The sequence below is a fragment of the Xyrauchen texanus genome, chromosome 14 (genome assembly GCF_025860055.1).
Source record: "Xyrauchen texanus isolate HMW12.3.18 chromosome 14, RBS_HiC_50CHRs, whole genome shotgun sequence".
Lineage (NCBI taxonomy): Eukaryota > Metazoa > Chordata > Actinopteri > Cypriniformes > Catostomidae > Xyrauchen > Xyrauchen texanus.
The window spans coordinates 15,330,992-15,350,206 of record NC_068289.1 but is presented as its reverse complement, the minus strand read 5'-3'; the positions used below and the strand labels follow the sequence as shown (position 1 = coordinate 15,350,206).

The following is a 19,215-nucleotide window of genomic DNA, read 5'->3' as shown; positions in this document are numbered from 1 at the left end:
TGTCTGCCATCCGATACTCTTGTCTCAATAGATGTGTCTCCTCATTCATAATTGAGAGACGCCATTGCAGAAAGTGGAAATTCCCAGCGTCCGACATACCACGAGTGTTAAGCTTCCTTTCCCGGAACAGAGGAAACACTCTCTGGTGGAAAGTCTGTGGCATCCTGGTTGGCTGGCCTTGGCTGCACTTAACGGGCACGGATGTGTCGCAGCGCTGCCATGATTAGCCGTGTCACCACAAATCTGTGTAATCCTGTAAGACATTAGAAGCCCAACAGCATATGGCAGAGTGGAGGCATAATGTGCTCAGATACTGAGATTGGCTCATTTAACTGGATTTGAGGCTCTCTCTAGGATGTGAACCTTGTACCATGGCCACCGGTGGAGAATTCAGATTTTTGTTGTTTGATTCTGTTAAAGTTTCTGGAATATCAGCATTCTTCTACAGATGCGAATGGACGTTTGCAGTTGAAAACTCATTGTTTTAGTATGATTAAGCCTCTCATATATACTGGAATGGCTCTCTATAACACTCTCTATAACCGCATACTTCAGAAAACTATGACGTTAGGAATGTAGCCTAACTGTGTTTCCTGCTAGCGATGTCTGACTCGATGAATGAAGCACAACCCCAGTATTCAAATTCACAAACAAATAAACTATACAGCGGTTCTTTCTAAAGGGATAATTCACTCCAAAATGAACATTTTGACATCATCAACTCTCATACTGTTAAAACCCTTTTGACTTTCTTTCTTCTGTGGAACACAAAAAGAGATGTCAGGAAGAATACTAGCTTCATTATTCAGTTTCTTAAAAAAAAAAAATCCAAGCTCTAGGACACCCCCCTCCCCCCTCATTACTGCGTATCACTATATATAAAAATAAACTTGAAGAAAAAAAGCAAAGGCGCACTGCCCTAAAGATCTATATCATACTGTACAGTTGTTTCACAGCAGGGGCATTTGTCGGCTTTCATCATTACTGGGGAGTCACAATCCATTGTACCATGATGCTGTAGGGTGTTGTGGGTTCATGATCCCTGGGAGTTCATTTATTTATTTGTTTGTTTGTTTATTTGGCAAAAACAGCACCAAAGCATTCATTTTTGGCAATTTTAAGAGCATCATTTGAGCATTTTCTTTAGTAGCCTATATATAATGTGCAGCATTAATGAAGCTATGGACTAAAAACATATTGACAGCCTGTCGCATTACAAAGCACAATATGAAGTTTATCAAAGTTACCTTTCTTAAAAGCCTACTTTGGCAGTTTTACGGTACATTGATGGTACAATATGGTAAAACTTTGATATTTTTATAATATTTCATGGTATCTATATGGTAGGCTACTCCAAGGAACATGTCCAATAAACATGGTATTGGATTGGTAATTTTATGGTACTTTAAAGCGCTTTCATGTAATGTTAGTATTTTGATACAACTTTATTTAGAAAATGTCTTTACCTGCAGTAGATCATAGGCTGCATAACCTGCATAACCTTCTTCATCACTGGCAAAGGATTGAATGCAGCTGCAGGTTTTGTTTCAATTAATTGTAAGTAAATATCCACTTAATTCAGCAATAGTTTTGTTCTTTGTCTTCTAATGCATCCCGTTACTGTTTTACTGCGTGACAAATCACTTCAAATGATTCAGCCCACACGTTAGACAAATTAATTGAGAAGAATCGACTCAAGAGTGATTATCTCACGCATCGGGTATCGCACCAGTTCACGAACCCTGCACTCGTATGTCTATTGCCGTGTTTACAATGGCATACTATCCATAATACTCTCACTGGTTTTGCCATACACAAATATAACAGAAACAGTTAGAGTAGTATGGTAGTAAGGCATTTAACACACAGTTTATATGTTCTGTGGAGGGCGCCACAACAAGTTATCGGAACGCACAGGGCACATTTCTTTTGTCACAGATTGAACACGTGCTGAACCTGGCTCGGTAGATCAGTGCCCCTGAAGCAATGCCGCCCTAGGCGGTCACCTAATGTGTTGACCGGCCCTGATGGCTGAGGGATTTTATAATTGTAGGAATGGAGGTGGCTATGATAATGTGCTGAGGCATACTTTGTAGAGGAGGAAGCCAGCAAACCAATCAATCAGCCACTTAATTCTCCTTCTGGAAATGGCCAGATGAACATAACTAATCTGATTAAACTTGCAGTGCAATTTAATAGAGAAAATTAGTGCAGAACTGTCAGCCACTAGCTTATTGGACCTCACCCACACTGGACAGTAGAGCACCTGGGTGGATCTGTGCTTGTTAGTTCCATAGGAACGTGTTATTAGACTGTTAAAAAAAACTGTTTCTGCACTTTCCAAGTACGTATTTGTTATGTATACCCTGTCTTGTTCCACTGTTGCCCTTTTGTTTGCCATTTTTGTCACTTTTATACTCCTTAGTTTTCACTTTTGTCCCTTTTGTAGCTCCACAATCTTGTTTTCTCTCACGTTCACTGTTCATTGTTTTCACCTGCCCTTGTTAATTTGCCTTTGGTTTCTGTTAATCACCTTGTCATCTAGTTTGTGTTCTGTTTGTTCATTGGCCCCTTTATCCCAGATTCTTGTATTTAAACCCTGTCTGTTTGTTCAGTCTCTGTCAGTCATTGTTTGATTGTTTGAATGTGGTTGGATGTTCCTCCCAAGCATGTGTTCCCGAGTTTCTAGTTCCTGTGTTTTCTAGTTTTATGTTTGTTTCCCCATCGTGGGATTTCCTTTGCGTTTGTTTAATAAATAAAGATAACTGCATTTGGATCCTCAACCTTCGTCTGCCTTCTCCTACTTCCACATCCGTTACAGAACGACTGACCCAACAATGGATCCAGCGGTTCAGCGAGCTAACTACCACCTGCTCTGCTTAAAGCAAGAAGACCGCCCTATAGAAGACCACATCCGCGACTTCCTGAACCTGGCAAAGATCTCAGACTTCCCGGACTCAGCCTTGGTGGTCTTCTTCAGGGGCAATTTAAACGCTTCACTGAAGGAGCGGTTGCAACAGGCAACGCGCTGCTGGACTCTCTGCGACTTCCTGGAGGCAACGTTGCTGGTCTGCGGCTCACTGTTCACCGTGGGCATCGTTGAGGAGGACCCTACCTCTCCACCCATGGCGGTGACTCTCCAGTCGTCCCTAGCGCTTCCTGTCACGCCAGCCCCTCCGGTCAGAGAGCAAACCCCCACGCCTGTCGCTGTCAACGAGCCAGCACGGCCAACTTCGTCCGCTCGAAGGAGGAGAAGACAGGCGTCCGCCTTCCGGTCCACGCCTGCCCCGGTCTGCGAGCCTGAGCCCACGCCTGCCCCGGTCTGCGAGCCTGAGCCCACGCCTGCCCCGGTCTGCGAGCCTGAGCCCACGCCTGCCCCGGTCAGCGAGCCAGAGCCCTCGTCAGCCACGGTCAGCGAGCCAGAGCCCTCGTCAGCCACGGTCAGCGAGCCCAAGCCAGCGAATACCATGGTCACCCAGCCAGTGCCTGTCGCCTCAGAGGTCAGTGAGCCGTCGCCTCAGAGGTCAGTGAGCCGTCGCCTCAGAGGTCAGTGAGCCGTCGCCTCAGAGGTCAGTGAGCCGTCGCCTCAGAGGTCAGTGAGCCGGCGCCTCAGAGGTCAGTGAGCCGGCGCCTGTCGCCTCGACCGTCCCTGAGCCGGCGCCTGTCGCCTCGACCGTCCCTGAGCCGGCGCCTGTCGCCTCGACCGTCCCTGAGCCGGCGCCTGTAGCCTCGACCGTCCCTGAGCCGGCGCCTGTAGCCTCGACCGTCCCTGAGCCGGCGCCTGTAGCCTCGACCGTCCAAGAGCCGGCGCCTGTAGCCTCGACCGTCCAAGAGCCGGCGCCTGTAGCCTCGACCGTCCAAGAGCCGGCGCCTGTAGCCTCGACCGTCCAAGAGCCGGCGCCTGTAGCCTCGACCGTCCAAGAGCCGGCGCCTGTAGCCTCGACCGTCCAAGAGCCGGCGCCTGTAGCCTCGACCGTCCAAGAGCCGGCGCCAGCAGCCGTGCTCGTCCAAGAGCCGGCACCAGTAGCCATGACCGTCCAAGAGCCAGCACACCTCGAGCCTCCCAGGGCTCCTCCTTCCGAGCTTTCCAGAGCTCTGCCTTCCGAGCTTCCTGAGCTTTCCAGAGCTCTGCCTTCCAAGCTTCCTGAGCTTTCCAGGGCTCTGCCTTCCGAGCTTCCTGAGCTTTCCAGAGCTCTGCCTTCCGAGCTTCCTGAGCTTTCCAGAGCTCTGCCTTCCGAGCTTCCTGAGCTTTCCAGAGCTCTGCCTTCCGAGCTTCCTGAGCTTTCCAGAGCTCCGCCTACCGAGTCTTCCAGGGCTCCTCTCGAGCCTCCCAGAACTCCTCCCGAGCTTCCCCGGGCTCCTCCTCTCGAGCTTCCTAGGGCTCCGCCTCTCAAGCCTCTCGAGCCTTCCAGGGCTCCGCCTCTCGAGCTTCCCAGAGCTCCACCTCTCAAGCCTCTCGAGCCTTCTAGGGCTCCGCCCCTCAAGCCTCTCGAGCCTCCCAGGGCTCCGCCCCTCAAGTCTCTCGAGCCTTCCAGGGCTCCGCCCCTCGAGACTCCCGAGCCTCCTACGGCTCCACCTCCTAGGCCTCCTATGACTCCGCCTCTCGGCCCACCCGAGCCTCCGACGGCTCCGCCCTCAGAGCCTCCCGGGCCTCCTATGGCTCTGCCTCCTACGGCTCTGCCTCCCGAGCCTCCTACGACTCTGCCCCCAGAGACTCCAGAACCTTCCAGGTCCTCGCCCCTAAAGCCTCCTACGGCACCACCACCCTCAGCTCCGCCTCCTGAGCCTTCCTCAGTTCCGTCTCCTGAGCCTCCTTCGGCTCCGCCTCCGGAGCCTTCCAGGCCTCCGCCTCTAGAGCCTCCCACGGCGCCACCTCCATTGGCTCCACCTCCTGAGCCTTCCGGGCCTCCGCCTCTAGAGCCTCTTACGGCGCCACCTTCCTCGGATCCGCCTCCTGGGCCTCCCTCGGCTCCGCTCCTAAGCCCCCCACGGTCCTGCCTACGCCTCCTTCGGCGCCGCCTCCCGAGTCTTCTACGGCTCCGCCTCCGAAGTCCTCCTTGGCTCCGCCTCACGTGGCTCCGCCGGTCCCTATCCTGCGGCCACCACCCAGGTCCCCCAAGCCTACCCACATCCCATGGTCAACTCCCAGGCCTCCTGAACCTGTCCCTGCCCTGTGGCCAGCTCCCAGGCCTCCTGAACCTATCCTTGCCCTGTGGCCAGCTCCCAGGACACCTGAGCCCGTCCTTGCCCTGAGGTCAGCTCCCAGACCTCCTGAACCTGTCCCTGCCCTGTGGCCAGCTCCCAGGCCTCCTGAACCTATCCTTGCCTTATGGCCAGCCCCCGGGCCATCTAAACCTGTCCCTTTGTGCCCCCGTGGACTGCCTAATTGCCCGTTGTGCCCCCATGGACTGTCTCATCTCCCTTTGTGCCCCCGTGGACTGTCTCATTTCCCCTCGTGGCCCCCCCTTGGACTTCCTTCCTGCTCTCTGTGCCCCCCCTTGGACTTCCTTCCTGCCCTCTGTGCCCCTTGGACTGCCTCCTTGCTCTTGTGCCCCCCTGGTCTGCCTGTCTGCCCCCGGTGCCATCATTTTGTTCTTTGTGGGTTTTTTGTCTTTTGTCTTTTTAGGATCGTCTGGAAGCCGATCCTTTGAGGGGGGGCTCTGTTATGTATACCCTGTCTTGTTCCACTGTTGCCCTTTTGTTTACCATTTTTGTCCCTTTTGTAGCTCCACAGTCTTGTTTTCCCTCACGTTCACTGTTCATTGTTTTCGCCTGCCCTTGTTAATTTGCCTTTGGTTTCTGTTAATCACCTTGTCATCTAGTTTGTGTTCTGTTTGTTCATTGGCCCCTTTGTCCCAGATTCTTGTATTTAAACCCTGTCTGTTTGTTCAGTCTCTGTCAGTCGTTGGTTGATTGTTTGAATGTGGTTGGATGTTCCTCCCAAGCCTGTGTTCCCGTGTTTCTAGTTCCTGTGTTTTCTAGTTTTATGTTTGTTTCCCCATCGTGGGTTTTCCTTTGTGTTTGTTTAATAAATAAAGATAACTGCATTTGGATCCTCAACCTTCGTCTGCCTTCTCCTACTTCCACATCCGTTACAGTATTTAATGCTCCCCTTCAGTGTGTGTATATATATATATATATATATATATATATATATATTATGCTGATTCATTTTGACTTGACTCAGGACACAATTTCCAGATGTCTTTTATCATCTCATATTTCTTCTGTGAGAATGAATACACTTGATTACCATTATTGAAACTGCTCAAGGTTATTGCTGGCCAGACTCATAAACCATTTGCAAATTTCTCTTTTGCAGTGTGTAAATTCAAGGCTCACAAAAGGTGTGCCGTCAGGGCCACCAACAACTGCAAATGGACAACGTTGGCCTCTATCGGGAAGGACATCATTGAGGACGAGGATGGGGTGAGCATTTTAAGACCACAGCCTTGGGCTATCTTTTTAACATTCAACAAGAGCTGTGAGCTACAATCAAAAATGCTGTTATCATTGAGAGAGGTGAAAGGAAAATGTTGTAAAGAGAAAACTGTAAAAGCAGACCAGAGTTGGACCTAACAAATGATCAGGGATGGATCACAACAGTCAACTAATCGACTAGTTGTACAATAGCCAACTAGCTAAATAGCGAGTTTACTGTAATGTAATAAATTAATAACCACTTGCTTGATCTAAACAAAATAGGTGTCATTTTAAAGCTTAGAATCTGGAATTTACAATGTGTATATAGCTGATCCTAGCAATTCTTAAATAATGCTTTTTAATTTGCTGACAAATTACAGAACTGTTTGTACTCATAATTTGCTAATTTGTAATTTCAAAAATTATATTCAGAGTTGGTAAAAACATAAAAAAGATGAGCCATGTGTTATATGTTGTTGGAAAGGTCTCAATTAGTAAAATGCAATGAGCAAATATGTTTCACTCAGAGGCCAATCTGCTATACTAGTATACTGGTATTAGTAATTATGAAATTCCCACTGACACACATAAATATAATACACAGAAGTGTCTTTTTGTCATGTTTTTTCTTATTACTTCCTGAAACATACATATAACATAGACAATGACATATCGTAACTTACAACAGACTATCCCGATTCAAACAAGCCCAAACACAACATAATATAACAAGTAGTACATAATATAACAACATAATAAGTAGATTTTTAAATGTTCCTCAAAGAGTGTACATGGAAGTTGATGCACAAAAGGGTGTGTGTGTGTGTGTGTGTGTGTGTGTGTGTGTGTGTGTGTGTGTGTGTGTGTGTGTGTGTGTGTGCACATGTCCGAGGACTTTGAGTATGCACAAATCCACATTCTGTATGTGCTCATCTAAAAGATTGGGATGCTCCTGAACACTTAATTTTTCTGTATTTTATAGTTTTATCTATTCATTTCCAATGGACTGTTGACTTTAGACCAGGGACACTACAGATGTAACAAAGTGAAATCGGTCTGAAATGATTAGTCAACATTATCGACAATAAAATAAAATTATTGTCAAATAGTCGTCTGATTTCATTTAACACAACATGAGATCTTTTGAAATGCTAAAAATGAAGTGGGAGAGCAGCACTTCAGCTCGCACTTGATTGAGGAGAGTAAGAAGCTCACAATCTAGACACACTCCAAACTTTCCAAACAGATTAAGGTGATGTAGATCGCAGAGTATTATAATACAAAAATGCTAAATAAGTAAATACAGAAGCAGTGTTGTCGTGAAATAAAGCGGAGCCGTACCTGGTGTTCCGCTTGAGCAAAACTTGCCTGTCAGACTGTCTAAAAAGGAAACGCTGCGCTATTATATACTGTATTTAAAGCGTCTTTTATTAAAGTTTATATAATACAGAAGTGGGCTGTATAAATAAGCGCAAACTCCGAAACTGCCATTTGTCTGTGCGGTCAGAGCCGCTTATATGAGTCGCTTGCTGCAGCTTGATTAATTTATAGTGATTGCTCACGATATAGTGAATTATAATATGAGTGTCACTGCGTGTATCTTATGTTTGAAGAAAATCAGCGATACGCAGCTCTATAAAGAAAAGTGTTTGTTTTTTGTGAGTTTAAGATGGATCGAAATCAAGTGTCTTTTTTTGGTTTGTTTTCCAATATAAATATATACAACTCCTTATGTACATTTACTTTAGCAGCTATACTGCAGAAGAATTCTTTTTTAATATAATATTTAATTAATGTTAATATTTTAAAATATCGGACCTAAATACTAAATACCTAAACCTTAAAACAATATACATTTACCTGAGAAGCAACATATAATATATTTAGACTTCCTTTTAGAGCATTTATGTTGAATATGAGTATATTGTAAGTAGTGGTGGCTGAGTGGTTGAGGCTCAGGGTTACTGAACAGAACGTTGGGGGTTCAAGCCTTGGCACTGCCAAAATACCACTGTTGGGCCCTTGAGCAAGGCCCTTGACCCTATCTGCTCCAGGGGTGCTTTATCATGGCTGACCCTGCACTCTGACCCCAGCTTAGCTGGGATATGTGAAAAAATAATTTCACTGTATATATGCACATAATGTTTGTATAATGTGTGACAATAGATCAGTTATTTTATGTTTTCTTTACTGCACTGGCAGAAGTATGAACAAGTGAAAAAATATACATCAAAATACACTTATATTTAAGATACATCCTCTTAAAGCAAGTCTAAATATCTTATATGTTGCTTCTAATGCATCTCGTTATAAGGATTTTTAGACAAATTTAAATGGAAAACAACACAAAAACACTTGATAACAATAGGATTTTATGCAGTGATATTTTTAATTAATTAAAGTAGTTTTTTCCCTTTAATTCAGTGAATGTCATTTAGAGGTACATTTAAAATATGATTCTGTCCTCTTTATTGTTTGTAAGCACGTTTAATACAACCTTTTATGTCAGGACACAAGCTGAATAATCGGTTAAGAGCTAATGATTAATCGTTGCAATAATTGCCTGAATAGTCGAATAATCGTTCTCATAATTGTTAGATTATTCGATTATAAAAAATAATCGTTAGTTGCAGCCCTAAAGTGAAATAAAACCAATAACATTTTATGAAAATTATCTTCAAAAAATATATGTGTACAGATGCCCTGTTTGAACAAAGTCATGGATTTTTTTTTTTCCAACTGAATCAAATAAACTTCTGTTTTCAGCAAAAAAAAAAAGTAAATAGGTCAGTTTTGAACAGAACACAATATAAGGGATAAATCCATGGCCTTTAATGTACCACAACAACCATACACATTTAGACAAACATCTTTGGCTATTATGTCATTGTTTAAGAGTCCCACCGGGAGCATTGCGTTTGTAAGATGGCGTGGTAAATTAAAGGTTGTCATCTTAAAAGCACATCTCACGACCCCTGAATTCCGTTGCACTTTGCCTAGCTGTTTTTAAGAAATTCATCTGATCGAGGTCATGTGAAACTGAAACCATCTTAATTATACAGGGCATCTGACCGGCTAGTTGATTTTGAAAATATGTAGTTTTGCACATCCCTAAAAGTAATAAACATGTTTGTTATACTTCATTCCTGTAGATTGCGATGCCACACCAGTGGTTGGAAGGCAACCTACCGGTCAGTGCCAAGTGTGCCGTTTGTGACAAAACGTGTGGCAGCGTGCTGCGCTTGCAGGACTGGCGTTGTCTGTGGTGCAAGGCCATGGTAAGGACTACATATCCCTGAATCCCTCATGACTATTTGATTTCAGATAGATTGTGATGTCTAAGAGCCATCTGTGCTTTGACAGGTGCACACGGCATGCATGGAGCTCTACCCGCGCAAATGTCCCCTGGGCCAGTGCAAAGTGTCCATCATCCCCCCTACTGCCCTCAACAGCATTGACTCAGATGGTAAGATTCTTTAGTTACAGTTTTTGTTTTTAAGAAATGCTAAAATAATTTGTTGAACTATCCAAGGTTTTACTTTTCAAAAGATTTCATGATTGATAATCCTATTGAAAATCTAAGTTCACGCATGTAACTATTTATCTAATGCAATATATGAGCAAGAGCCATTTGAGGGCTTATATAGTACTTTATACTGTATACACATGTGGCTACAACTTTCAACAATGAAAGGCAACTCTCAGACTTACTGCCAAGATGGAAGCCAACCAACATCAAATTCTCACCGTGTTAACTACATTGAAACACCAGGGAGAGGCAGATTCAGATCAATTACTTAAGGCCATGAAAGTGATGATATCTGAGGATCTACAAAAAGTTGTCAACCTTGATTTTTGAAGTCCGCTTCATGGTGGAACAGCTCCAGATAGAACTTCAGAGGGACATTAGAGCCATAAAAAAGAACCTTCAAAAAGATAATGAGCAACTATCTACTGAGTTTAATCAGTGTATTAGTCAAATTGACAAGCTGACTTCAGATGTCAAGGAAATTCAATCTGAAATGGAAAAAGTCAAAGATCAAGAAAAGAAAATGGCTGCTCACCAAAGAGTTGTATGTGGCAGGGCGGAGGGTGGGGCCGGGTCGTGATTATACACACCCGGTCCATTATCAGGCTAATCAAGCCTCCGAGAGACAACACTTGTTTGATATTTTTTGTTTGGTATATGTAACTGGTAGTTTTTTGTGAGCTATTCTGTAGGGTTTAAATTCTACAAGTTGACAGGCTTGGACCTATCTGGCACCCAAATTATTTTGAAACTATTTAAATTTCAAAGTTTAATCTGTTATTTGGGCCCGCCACCATTACACACACATACATATTTTAATCATAAAATTTTTTCCCCAGAAGTCCACTTACAATTTTTTACGGCTGGGATAATTCATCGACGTAATTGACGTCATCGATTACAGAAATACTTCGATTTTCATAACATGCGTCGGTTTGTCGTAATGGAATAATTAAAATGCATCACCCAGTTTAAGCATGGACCCAACGATGTGGTGCTGTGTAAGATATGCAAATTGGAAATGGCATATCACAGCCGTACAACCGCCATGAACGAACACTTGAAGCGAAAGCATCCCAGAGCGCTTGTCATGTCCTGTTTACTTTTTGTCCCTACCCACCCAAACATGATATAGTATTACAACACGTGTTTCTGTTAGTAGTAGTCACTTAAAATATATTTTCTAAATGTTTCCTCATCGCCCCCATGTTAAAAGAAATTTCTGCACTGCTGCTAACGTAACTTTACACCATGCGTCATCTAATTTTGTTATTTGGCCGTATTATATTTTCTGTTTACTTTGACGGCCATGCAGCCCTCTACATTGCGAGTAAATTGGTCGCACTATGCGACCAAAAACGTCTATTATTAGCCTCTGGCAAGTAAATTTTTACATTTCACTCATCAGTGAGCGTGGAGGAAAAAGCACTTGTGTCTCATTCACTTGAATTCCAAACATCTCAGGGAACTGCAGACGTCACAAGAGCAGCTCTCTTGAGAGTGTGTGAAGATGAACCACTTCTCAAGCGCTCTGATGTGCACGTCGTCTACAGAGGCCTGCGCAAAACTCCCGCGAAAATATAAACAAGGTATAAACAGATTCGTTTTGTTAACGCAAAGCGCTCCAGTTTCACTTTACGTATGTAATGTAAATATTCGTGGTCATTGTGGGTTTATTCACGCAGTGTTAATAACATGCAGTGAGACAGAGGAGATTCCCTGCTCTATTTCTGTGGAGATGATAAAATGCAAGAAACAGAATCTCAAAGTCTTCCTTCATGAGAAATAAGGGCTTGTGAGTTAACCAGAGAGCCTTAAAATGTGTGAAAGTGAAGAATTTAAGGCAGAAATATTTTACTATTGCATAATATAATATAATATAATAGATATACAGGTTAGCTGGGTTGCAAAAGAAAACAAAACATTGAAAGTCCAATGGATCAAAAGTAAATCGTACAAATAAGAGAGATATATATAATTATTTTGACATATTTTGATAATTAAAATATTATTTTAATTATTTTATAATTTTATTTGACTGTCATTCATACGTTTTTGAAGCCTGAAAAGGAAATCATATAACCTTATTTTATTATATGACCCAAGCTAAATTTGTATAAATGACTTTGTTGTGTGCATGAAGCACACATAGTGAGTTTGAATGGTAATTAATCATCACATTTATGAAACACCTAAAACAGACAATTAATTAAGTCCTAAAACAGTAATCATAGTCATAATCACAATTATTTGTTTGACAATTAATTGTCAGCCAAGTTTCACAATCGTGACCCCTAATTTTCATTATTAGGTTCCTACCTTGTGAATTGTTTTGTTACAAATGTTTCTTTTACTGAGAGTTGATTAAGATTGCACACACGTTTTAGTTATTCCTGTTAGAAAAACATTTAAGTGTTACTCAAATTGCACTAATTTTACTGTAAAATTATTTTATTTTATAACTGAACCTCTCTAATGGGCCGTTTTTGGTTGCTGTGCCTTTAAGACTTCTATGTCGCCCCCTTGCATGTGAAATGAGCAACAGCAATTTACTGTTCTGTGGGTTTGCTGTTGGGTTGAATATAGTTTTTAATAAGCCTAAAATAATATTTAATAATAAACCTACATCCCTAACAATGGGATCATTCGAAAAGATGATCTGTTGGACTAGGGGAGATTTGAGTTTAAAAAGTTGCAGGATGTTTTCATAATGCATCAAATGTCAATTTCTAAATGATGAGGGTTGCTAAGGATGGATGATTGCCTGCTTGAGTGCGTATGCATGATTCCGTTCCTACCTACTCTGGATATTTTGTATGTTTATTAATGCATGTGTTTATGTGAAGTGGTCAGAGGAGCACAGGTGGAGGACTGCTGTAGATGGAGCTTATTATCTTTGCTAATTCCCTGCTTGCATGAAGAGCAATATCTTTTCCATTACACCTTTGACCTCGTGAAATTTAATCACATATAGAGGATGTGTTCTCTCCCCTTGAGAAACACGCTGCAGTAATGTTCATTCATTTTCACTCTCTATCTCTCTGGCATGTGGAAAGTCACTTTCCCCCACAGCGTTTGTCCCGGCACATGTAAACAGAACAGCTTCTGGTGGATCATGGGCTCGGAAAATTCAAAAGGAGAGCAAACAGTAACACTCGCCCATCCCCCGTACCCTGTCTGCATTATTAACCTGCTGCTGAGGATTCATACCTTCCCTGTTTGCTCAAGTCAGCCTGTCTTGGAGCATATGTCACCAGGGAAACTGCCCTTAAATATTTCCAAGAAATTGCACATTTCCATTATTGCCATTATATGGAAGCTATTTAGATCCAACTTGTGCTCAACAATGCTAGAAGATTGAAAAGAAAATATGTCTTGAAAACTTGGCTTGAAAATCCAGCTTAAGATGGTAGCTGTGTTTTGGTACATGGTAGTTGGTTTCAAACTGGTCTAAGCTGTCCATTAACTGATTGATGAACCACCATGTTCTAAAACATTTGTTCTGCTCATGTTTAATGAGTAAGGCCTAATGTGAATGCAGCGTTGTGCTGGCGATGGCTAACGACGATCACATAAAGGGAACCCAAGTGGAGTTTATTTACAAAGTGCAGTAATCCAAACGTGAGTACAAACCAAAGCATAAATTACTTAACATAAACGTGGCACAGACTTGGCTTGAAACTGACTCATCCAATACTTGACAAGGGACAATGATAAACATGAGGGCTTAAATACACAGACATGTGTAACAAAACAACCAATGAACAGACAGAACTATAACAAGACTAATAAACTTAAACCAATGACAAACTAGAACTGATAATGAGTAACAAGACAGTAAACCAAAGAAAACAAGACACAAGAACATGGAGGGAAACAGGAATCACATAACAAGGGATACAGGAACTAAACTATTCAAAATAAAAGACATGGAATACATGAACCAACGCATTAAACATTACAGTGCGTAGCACAGCTCAGATAATTTGGCCTTGTAATCATTTGATGGGAAATGTTTGAGTTCATACTGAAATCTCTGACTTTAAATTGCAGTCTTTGGTATCTTGGCAAATCTGAGACATTGCAGCAAGGCAGCTTTCCAGACCTTTGTGAGTGCTGAGGACATCCACTTTTGATGAGGACCTTAAAGCCCCTCTACCTTTAATTAGAGGACCACATATCAGATTAGTTGCGGCCAGGCAGAAATGTCATGAAAATCGATGGCTCCGATATATTTTTGGATTGCTTTGTGGTTCCATTAATTGGCACTTTAAAATATATGAAAGTAGTGCTGGTTGAATAAATGAATTAGAGCCACAGATTAAGCTGCTAAAGCATTAGACAGTGGGATGAGAGGAGAAAGAATGTGTGAGAATGTGATGGGCAAAGTCCTCTCAGTTCCTCACGTGTAAGGATTCCCTCTGCCTCAGCGCTATGTGGCGGAGAGCACTGCATCTTATTTGGCTGAGGGCTTCCTTTTGCACGTGCCGGAGATTCGTGACTAAATCTGCCTCAGCCTGCCTACACGAGAGAAAGGGAAAGGGGAGAAGGGCTTCTGATCAACCCAAAGGGGTCTAATGAAAGACATCCACCCACACATTAGTGTCTGCTTGCAGCCACATGGAGAACACACAAAAACCCTTGCTTGAGGGCAACTGTCAGCTGCACTTACAATCATGCATGCTTACAGCCATTTACATGAGCATAAAGCAATACACACAGACGCATACAGGTCCACAGAGATGAATTGTGTATGCATGTGCACGTGAAGAAAAGTGTTCATACAATGAGAGACAGAAATGTGAACAATTAAATTGTGCATATGGTGAATCTCGTAAACACTACAGGTTACTGCTTGCAGCTACTGACCTGTTCAGTGACTGTTTACTGCACATGCTGCATGCATGCACGTGATCACATTTGATGACAGCTCTTCACTCAGTTGGACTCTAATGAAGACAAAGTCATAGTGCAGGAGTATTTACACACTATAGTACACATCATCTCCAATTAAAACATGTTAGATGGTTTGTGTTTCTTTTTCACTCCTTTCTCTGTGATTCAGTCTTGTCAAAAACTGTTCCTAAGCAACATGGACTCAACGAAAAATCTCACCATTATCTTTTTTTAGAGTGCATTTGCTGGTATTGGCCATTGTAGTTCCTGTAGCTCAACTACTAGAGCATTGCACTAACAAAGCAAGGTTTTATTTATTTGTTCAATTCCCAGGGAAGGCATGAACAGATAAAACCTCTATTCTAAAGTTATGTGACGGTGTTAATTTTCACAGTTTTTTATAGTCATAATTCTGACGAAAATATGATTTAAATTTAGTCAATATTTCAGAATCAGAATGAGCTTTATTGCCAAGTATGCTTACACACATAAGATATTTGTCATGATGACAGAAGCTTCAAGTGCAAAGAGAATGCAACCATATATATGTACATACAAACATTTAAACATATATACATATAGTGACGTAAAAAATTAAATATAACAGATAAATAAAAAGAGAAATATACAATAGAGCTTTAATGTTGTTCGAATATTTTATATCCAGATATACTGTTATGTGCAGGTGATGTAATGTATTAAAGAAGAGGTATGATATGTTAAAAAATATAAATGAAATATGGATGTAAGTAGGAATGGATGTATTTAATATTGCACATGGTTGTATTGATAAAAAGTAAAGTATTTGGGGGTAGTTGTAACTGTTCATGAGGTGGATGGCCTGAGGCAAAAAACTGTTCCTTTGCCTGGTTGTTCAGGTGCTCTATAGCGCCGGCCAGAGGGCAACAGTTTCGAAGAGGAAGTGTGCTGGGTGAATGGGGTCAAGAGTGGTCCTTTGAAGTCTTCTGAAGTCTGACTTAGTAGCTGAAACAAACCACACCGTTATAGAAGTGCATCGTGTCATATTGTACTGATAGAATTTTAACCGATGAAAATAACATTTAGTTGACGATAATGTGCAAAATACAAAAACATGTACCAAACAGTAACAGACCTAACTTTTACCTAATATTCAAATAATTTTAGAAATGGATAAACTACTTACAATTATTTAAACATGTTGTAAACATATTAAAGATTAATATGTTTAAAAATAAGATTACCGAAAACCAGAGCTCCTGAAACAATAGCATATAATGTTAGCTCAAGCGGGAATTTTTTTCTTTCTTAAAAAAATAAATACATATATATATATATATATATATATATATATATATATATATATATATATATATATATTTTTAAAGAAAGAAAAATCTAGAAAGAATACATTCAAATACAAAATATATACAAATATATACTGTATATACAAGTGTAAGTGCTTTGACGTATTGCACTATTATTTTTCAACAGTATTTTTTCTGTAAATAAAACCGATTACCATCATAATGTTTTTTTTTTCATCTTATCTGCATTATCGTTGACAAAATTAAAAACCCCTGTATCAATGAACATTTTGTTAGTAATTGTTACAAGATTAACACTGCCTAGTAAGCTGCCTTGTTGTCTTCTGCCTAGATAGGCAGCTGACTTCTAAAACAGTATCCTTGTTGTAATGAAACCTCATAAATGACCGATTTAGGTTGTTCTATATTGGGAGCAACTCCAGCAAATATTGCTTTCTCACGTAACACATGCAGGACACTTGAGTTGAGTTGGAGTTTGCCATTAGCATGTTGCTAAGCTAACTAAACGTTACTCTAATAAGCATAAAAAATACATATTGCCAGTTTTCCAATAAATCGATTTTTACAATTTATTGTAATTTATTGTAATAACTTAATTTTTATAATAAAACTGTTTTTACCATTTAATTCAATCAAATGAGGTGTCTTAGAAGGCAATATAATTAGTCCACCTATTATGCCTTTTTAAAATTCTGCCTTTGCTGTAAGCGCATATACTATTTGATAAATGTGCTCTCGGTTTCTTTTGATAAAAGTATAAAGGTAATGTAAAATATAAAAAAGATTATAATCCTTTTCAATATTTTTTGGTGACAGGTTTCTGGAAGGCCAGCTGTCCTCCATCATGCGCTAGTCCACTGCTTGTGTTTGTCAACTCTAAAAGTGGCGATAACCAAGGTGTGAAATTCCTGCGTCGCTTCAAACAGCTGCTCAATCCCGCCCAGGTCTTTGACCTGGTCAATGGTGGACCTCACTTGGGGTAAGAACAGGTCTCAAAGTGGGATCTATTTAAGCAAATCAATGTATTTTGCTTGTTTTGTTGTTTTTACTTTGTGAATACAAAATATGATCTCTCATTTTACCCTTATTTTATTTCTTTGTGACATTTCTGTTCAATTGTATCTTTTTCTATTTAAGCCTTCGATTGTTCCAGAAGTTCGATAACTTCCGAATTCTTGTATGTGGTGGAGATGGAAGCGTTGGTTGGGTCCTGTCTGAAATCGATAAACTTAATCTTCACAAACAGGTGACTGAAAATCCCAGTAAAACACTGTGCATTTTGTTTCTTTCCACACTGAACATGAAAATGCTGTGCCACATGACACAATCACAAATGCTCCAAATACTTCATGGGTCACTATTGCTTGTCGTTTTAACACACATTAAGACACAGTGCTAGAGCATCTCTTTGAACAGATGTCAATGAGGATTTCTCATGTGATCAGAGTACACTCTCTCTCTGGTTGACAGTGCCAGCTGGGTGTGCTGCCGCTGGGCACTGGGAACGACCTGGCACGGGTGCTCGGTTGGGGCCCGTCATGTGATGACGACACTCAACTCCCTCAGATACTGGAGAAGCTGGAGCGAGCCAGCACCAAGATGCTGGACAGGTAAAGAGTGCATATTAGCATATGATTATAAGCAGGTCATTCATATAATACTGTATGTGTAGCATTGTCTAAAGCTACAGCTGCCCTCTGCTGTTTACAGGTGGAGTATAATGACATATGAGATTAAAATACCTCCCAAACACAGCTGCCCCACCACACCTGAGGAGGTAGAAGGCCAGGTACTGGTTGGTTCATTTATACTCTGATATTACTCCCCTTTTATTCCCATCCATAATGTGAACATGCCATGTGATATGTATGTGTTTTAGTTTCAGATCTCTTCTTATGAGAATTCAGTTGCTGCTCATCTCACAAAGATCCTGAACTCAGATCAGCACTCAGTGGTCATATCTTCAGCTAAGTGAGTCCTTTCACACCAGACAGTTATTCCACTAACACTACCACCAAAAGTATCAAAAAACAAAAACAGAAACAGCACTAAAGACATTTGTCCTCTTTTCTCCTGCAGGGTCTTGTGTGAGACAGTGAAGGAGTTTGTAGCTAAAGTGGGGAAGTGTTATGAGACAAGCACTGACAGCACAGAAGAAGCTGAAGCTCTGACCCTCAATGTGAGTCTGTGCTGTCTGACCCCATTATATTTACACATTTGTATTTTTTAATTATGGCTGCAGAGACATGTTATTCAATTATTTTAGCAACGATTAACAGTCTTGTTTTTCCCAATTATAGTTGAGGTCAATATCTAGTTTCTCTCAGATATTTCCATTATTCTGCCATAAGTTTCCTTCATAGTGAATTAAAGAAAGAATGAGAGCATGGCACAGCTAGGGGTGGGTCTGTATGTATCACTGTATGAGTCATTTAAAATCACAGGAACAGTATATATATATCACAGTATATTTATTTTGACTGGAAATCCATCCATCCATCCATCCATCCATCCATCCATCCATCCATCCATCCATCCATCCATCCATCCATCCATCCATCCATCCATCCATCCATCCATCCATCCATCCATCCATCCATCCATCCATCCATCCATCCATCCATCCATCCATCCATCCATCCATCCATGCATCCATGCTTATGATGATCTATATGACAGTTTAGTTTATTTTACTGTAATTTCTGTATAGCCATCAAACCTTTAAAAATACTGTAGTTTAAATGTATTGTAGTTTAAAAGCCAACATCAAAGTTTGTCTCAACAAACTTTACCTCTCTAGTTTACCGTTATTAGGGCAAATTTTTTCTAATCATAGAAAAAATAATGACACTTTTTAACATGCATTCTCTATCTGAATAATTAAATCTTATGTTTTATGCTACAATTTTCAAACCAAGTCCTATAATAGAATATGAAGAAATGTGTTCGATATTCCAAATAAAAACTGAAAAACTGAACATGTAGAATTTATGGGGCATTTTTGCCTTTTATAATAATTTCTGACCCTGCCCTAGGCACATCACTAAAGCTCCGTTCACA

The 19,215-nt window shown here is 41.3% G+C and overlaps 1 protein-coding gene across 1 annotated transcript in view; it reads left to right on the top strand.

Annotated features, from left to right (window-relative positions):
- LOC127655345 (diacylglycerol kinase eta-like) overlaps positions 1-19,215 on the top strand; it is a 129,786-nt gene that overhangs the window by 81,469 nt on the left and 29,102 nt on the right. Inside the window, exons 8-16 of the mRNA XM_052143110.1 lie at positions 6,323-6,429; positions 9,576-9,701; positions 9,787-9,889; positions 16,972-17,134; positions 17,293-17,401; positions 17,626-17,765; positions 17,866-17,944; positions 18,035-18,126; positions 18,235-18,334. Of these exons, the coding sequence (XP_051999070.1) occupies positions 6,323-6,429; positions 9,576-9,701; positions 9,787-9,889; positions 16,972-17,134; positions 17,293-17,401; positions 17,626-17,765; positions 17,866-17,944; positions 18,035-18,126; positions 18,235-18,334 (1,019 nt within the window). The remainder of the gene's footprint in view (positions 1-6,322; positions 6,430-9,575; positions 9,702-9,786; positions 9,890-16,971; positions 17,135-17,292; positions 17,402-17,625; positions 17,766-17,865; positions 17,945-18,034; positions 18,127-18,234; positions 18,335-19,215) is intronic.